General features: G+C 34.9%; 1 protein-coding gene across 8 annotated transcripts; it reads right to left on the reverse strand.

The window, feature by feature from the left end:
- Positions 2,561 to 4,578, reverse strand: LOC107630728 (calcium-transporting ATPase 5, plasma membrane-type-like). 8 transcript variants are annotated; one of them, XR_002359555.1, is made up of 4 exons: positions 4,248 to 4,576; positions 3,543 to 3,990; positions 3,407 to 3,452; positions 2,561 to 3,194 (listed from the first exon to the last, which is right to left on the reverse strand). XR_002359555.1 is itself a non-coding variant. In XM_021119112.1 (3 exons), exons 1-3 carry the CDS (start codon positions 4,147 to 4,149, stop codon positions 3,694 to 3,696), a joined length of 282 nt encoding a protein of 93 aa, XP_020974771.1. In that variant the 5' UTR covers positions 4,150 to 4,578; the 3' UTR covers positions 2,575 to 3,693. The 8 variants fall into 8 exon arrangements, 2 of the variants coding, with proteins under 2 accessions (XP_020974771.1, XP_020974772.1); XR_001618368.2 differs by having other exon boundaries at positions 2,575 to 2,928; positions 3,107 to 3,990; positions 4,248 to 4,578; XR_001618369.2 differs by having other exon boundaries at positions 2,575 to 3,452; positions 4,248 to 4,575.

The following is a 5,428-nucleotide window of genomic DNA, read 5'->3' on the forward strand; positions in this document are numbered from 1 at the left end:
ATATGAGTACAAATGTCACATATTAAATTTAAATCCTACAAAGAAAATATAAAATTGGTTAAGATTGGTAAATATTTTAACGTTTTATTAACTAGCCTTAAATTTAGATATTTTAAAACAATAAAGCATGTTTTGTGATATTTTAATGCATTAAAAAAGATAATTTAAAAAAAAAGAAATTAAGCACCATAAAAAGTAATGGAAAATATATAAGGTAATTCAATCATTTGAGGATTAAAATTACACAAATATCCTAAAGTGAATTAGCTTACATGCGTGTTCTAAAATAAATCTATATAAATTTATATTTTTTCAATGTAGATTTAATTTACTATATATGCTATATCAATAGTAAATCGAATTAATTTGATTTAATTTACTATTCTGCAACATATACATGTAAATCGAATCTAGTTGATTTAATTTACTACTGATACAAATTATTGACATATCGTATATTAACTTTAAAATATAAACGTCAATAAGAAAATACCCCCATTTAGCTAGATTGAAATAAAATATCAAAAAAATCAAAACGAATAAGAATAGAAATCTAACTTTTGTGTTGTAGTTTAAATTTCAAAAAATCTACACTACAAAAATATGGCCGATTAGCTACTACAAAAAGAGTCGTAAAATCATCGCTAATCTGACGCAAAATATAATTTGTGATGGATTAGCTACTGCCTAGCAACCAATGCTTTCCTCGCTAATTACAAGTTGCAGATCAGTGATGCAAACATAATAGTCGCTAATTCGTTCGAAAAAATTTTTAGCGACTGAATAGATAGTCGCAAATACATCACTAAATTAAAAGCTAATTCCATAAAAGAAATAGACTAAAAGGTAGTCACTGATTAATGACAAACTCTATCGCAGCAGACTCATCGCTAACTCTATCAGAGGTTGCTGAGGTGCTTTGAAATGATGTCTAGGTTGAGCATTAACTTTGAGAAATCCAACTTGATACCGGTGAACTGCAGCCAGGAGTGGGTAAGACGAATGTGTCAGTTACTTGGTAGTCAGGAGGCAGCCTTACCGGTGAGGAATCTTGGTATTAGTCTAGGAGAAAATCCGCGGCTGGTAAAAACTTGGAAGCTGGTTATAGATAAAGTGGAAGAGGAACTCAGCTTGTGGAAAGCAAAGGTTCTAAGTAAGGCTGGAAAGTTGGTACTCATTAAGTCGGTAATCAATAGCCTGCCTGTTTATTACTTGAGCTTGTATAAGATGCCAAATGCAGTTGCTCAAAGAATCATTTCTCTACAGTGGAGGTTTTTCTAGGGAAAGGAGGATGGACGGCCTGGAATGGCTCTCGTGAAGTGGGAGATGATTCAGGCACCTAAGAAGCTAGGAGGATTGGGGGTGGGTGATGCGGTAATCCGTAATGCAGCTTTACTGTTTAAATGGTGGTGGCATTTTTCAAAGGAGGATTGTCCCCTATGGAAGAAGATTGTATGCTCTTGTAATAGCTTGAACCCAAATCACTTGCTGTCAACTCAGAAACTACCAGAAAGAGGAGAACCGTGGAGAGACATATGTCAAGTGCAAATAAAAGAGTAACATGTAAGGCAGAAGATGATTGATGACCTTGCTATGGAAGTAGGGGATGGTAGATCTACCATATTTTGGGAGGATACATGGCTCCAAGTGGAAAAGTTGAAAGACTCCTTTTAGAGACTCTTCTTGGTTTCAAACTAAAAAGGATCAGTAATTGAGGATTGCGAGTTCTAGGATGGGATTGAGTGGGTTTGGCACTTTCAATGGAGGAGGGAACTACGTCAATGGGAGATAGATACTTTGGACCAGATGCTTCTTGTCTTGCAATCTATTAAATTGATAGCAGAAGTGCAGGATAGAGTCGTGTGGAAATTTGACAAGGAAGGTGTTTATTCAACTAACTCATTTGTGCAAGTCGTGCAGGAAGAGACGTTGGATGCGGAGCTTCTGAGATTCAGATTCACAAAGAAAATTTAGAGAGGTTCAGTTCCACCTCGAGTCGAGTTGTTCACTTGGTTTGTGTTGGTAGGCCGAGTCAATACAAAGGACCGGCTAAATCGGTTGGGAATCTTACCACAGAATGATAATGTGTGTGTTGTGCAAGAAAGATATTGAAAATATACAACACTTGTTTATTACTTGTGAGTACTCTTGGCAGGTGTGGTGTGCATGGATCTCAGAATTTGGACAGGTGTGGACTGCCTCCGGTACTCTAAAAGAGCACTTTGAGAGTTAGAGATCAATGTCGATGAGAAAAGAGAGGCATAAGTTTTGGCTAGTTGGGTTCTTCTCAGCTATATGGAACATTTGGTTACGTTGGAATGATGCTATATTTCAGAGCAAGACAACAGGAGTCATTGATTGTGTGGCTCAAACTTTCTCATGTGCTGCAGCATGGTATGGTAGATAATCCATGTTGTTGATGGCTATGCCAAAGATGACATTGAAATTATTTTTTTATTTTGCTGTTTGTTTCTTTGCTCCACCTAAGTGTTGAGCTCTTTAGTTCAAAAAAAAATAAAAGAAAAGTATATACATATAGCAATAAGAAAATGCAGAAATATTAACTTCATCATGTTTTCAAGAACAAAAGAATAAATAACTAAATACAAAATAATCAAACAATGATATGATGAAAAGTAGATACCACGGCAACCCATTACACTTACAATGTAACATACAAATGGACAAGTTCAAACTCATTAAATTGTTATTTGTGATTAGCAAACGGAATAATAGGAGTAGATATGCATGTTTACCGCGCCATCTAAGGACTCAATAGCACTGTTGATTAATTTAGAATAACAATTGAATGCCTGTTCACCTGAAGAACAAATGTCACTCCAACAATTTCCATGAAGAGACGATTCTTAGTCACTCCCTTGAAGACATTCATTTGATCTATTTTTCTACATTGAACTCGTTAAATATCTGAGTCAAAACATTACAACAACAACTATCCCAATAAGAATCTGGTATTCTGTATAATATTGCACTATAAAGTTATTTTGTTGCAAGGGAAGGGGTTGGGACAGAGACACATTGTATAAAGAAATCGCAGATTTATCTCCAAATTAAATAATTAATTAAATAGGTTTTCACTACTTACTTGGCATAGAATGAATGTGTTGAATATTAAAGTATTCTTCACTTGTAAGGAGTGAGATTTAGAATATTGATCATCACCTAGATTAATACTTTGCCAACCAAAATTAAGAATGAGAAGAATGGTCACTTGATAGATAGCCCGGGAAAGCAAATATATAAAAGATCATAAAGTGACAGGATCCAAAGAGGCATATGTAATATGTTTCCAGGCTACACACAAATGAATGATGATCTACAACAGGACAGTGTGCAAGTTTAATTTCTCGGCACAGTATTAAGAATGATGTACTCTAGCTACTACCTGTATGATTAAGTTCCTCCACATGACATTAGTTTTAAGAGATTCCCTAAAAGATCGAGCAAGAGCACAGGGTGTGAAATTAAGGCGAGAGACATTCTAAAATGCAGAAATCAGATCCAAATGAAGCAATACAAACCTTCAGCCAACTGGTGATATGCGCATATGGCTGTCAGTTGGTGGTTCCATAGCTAGTGCAAGGGCTCCAAGAGTGTCCATGATCAGGTTAACCCACAAAAGTTGCATGTAAGCAAATTAAACCAAAACTAAACTTAACATATAACTGCAAATTAAAGAGTGAGGAAATGGTGGTTCACTTGAACTACATTTAAAGGAACTTCTTCAGCAGATACCGTGGCCACAACATTCATTACAAGAGCAGCAATGTTAACAGTGAGCTGGAACTGAATGAAATTACCCGCACAAACACACAAAACAGTTTAATTAATTATAAACAGATGATCATGCATGTGGTTTGGGTTAGTTACCTTTACTACTGATGCCAAGTTATCATCAAGAATTATAATATCATAGCTTTCTTTTGCAACTTCAGTTTCTTGGATGCTCATAGAAAGACCATTATCTGCCTAAAAGGAACATAGCAAAAGACGGTCTTGAACTATAAGTATAAGCAAAAAAATATACAATTAAAGATCCAAAGATGGAAGACTGCCTCGCTTTTTCTCAAAATTGAAGGGGAAGACATGGAGAACTGTCGAATTTGATCTGGTAAGATCAAAATTCATCCCCAATTGCCATGAATCGATTAATTAAGTTCATCTTCAAAACCAATACATCAATACATACATATATACCAACAAGCTAACTAATTAGTAGGACCAACCTTCACGGCCCAAGAAAGAATTGCCTTCTCGGTTGGGGATCCTGAAATTTGAGTTGCTGCTGGCCTGTTACTGCGTGGAGCCTTGCCGGAGAGGACGACGAAGACAAAGAAGCGCTAAGAGGAAGGGAGAGGAAAAGGAAAGGGTCACGGGATGCAAGCCAGGGTTGGTGCTGTCTGGCAGCGCCGATGGCGGAACAACAGGAGGACGATAGGGGACGCTGAGTCTTTGACTGGATGTGGGAGACTGATTTTCGGCACAGGAGGTATGGAGGAGACAATATCAACGAGGGTTAGGTCATTTTGAGTTGTTTTAAGCAATATTTTTTATTTGTCTTTCTGTTTTTAAGAAAGTGGCTACAATGATAATGACAAAAGAAAATTACTATTAAAATAATAAAATTTTCCATTTTTGGTTTAAAGTATTGAAGATGGCGCTCGTACGTATATGAAATAATGAAAAAGGCACTTATACGTGTATTTTTTATTTTTGAAATTAAGCGCTTTTTTTTAATTTTGAGTCATTATAATTTTTTTGTTTTCAAATTTTTATTTTGATTTTTTTAAAAACGAATTTAAATTTTAAAAAATATTTTATAGGACAATATATATTACATAAACAAATAGTAAGTATTCACTATTCGAATCTCATCTCGACATCTCGTGTATGCAACAATTCATTGACTAGTGACAAACTATTAAACATAACTCAGATACGTAACATATTAATTCTTAACTTGTCGAGTTAAGAAATACCATAAAAAAAAATAAAAATGGTAAAGATATATTTGAGTTAAGAACCCCAAAATTTATAATAGTAACTCACATTAATCTCTCAATGATTTCTATGAACAACATGTTAATTTTGCACATTAATTTGTTAAGATTTGGGTTCCTTGTCTAGGTTTCATGTGACTTAGATCTACTAGACCTCCTATAACTTTGACGGACTCCCAACATCCTCACGAAGACGATAATAACAAGCTTAATTTGAAAAATTTGGAATTTTGGAACAGCAATCAAGCTTCTGAAAGCTCTAATAGGTTTTGATCACATTGAACCTGAGCAAAGAATATTGGAAAAAACTCCAATTTTTTGGGGGTGAACAATTTAAAAAAAAAAATTAGCCACAAAAAAATATTTTAAGTTTACCGTGTTACTTTTTTTTTTAGGAGTTGGTCGGA

Source organism: Arachis ipaensis, chromosome B03, assembly GCF_000816755.2.
Source record: "Arachis ipaensis cultivar K30076 chromosome B03, Araip1.1, whole genome shotgun sequence".
Classification (NCBI taxonomy): domain Eukaryota; kingdom Viridiplantae; phylum Streptophyta; class Magnoliopsida; order Fabales; family Fabaceae; genus Arachis; species Arachis ipaensis.

Bases quoted from the DNA above. Each gene is read 5' to 3' on its own strand.
- LOC107630728 (XM_021119112.1), bottom strand. From the start codon at position 4,149: ATGAATTTTGATCTTACCAGATCAAATTCGACAGTTCTCCATGTCTTC. The intron at 3,987-4,076 runs GCAGTCTTCCAT...CCTTTTAGGCAG, and splicing joins CAATTTTGAGAAAAAGCGAG to ATAATGGTCTTTCTATGAGC. The intron at 3,808-3,891 runs GTAACTAACCCA...AATTTCATTCAG, and splicing joins ACTTGGCATCAGTAGTAAAG to TTCCAGCTCACTGTTAACAT.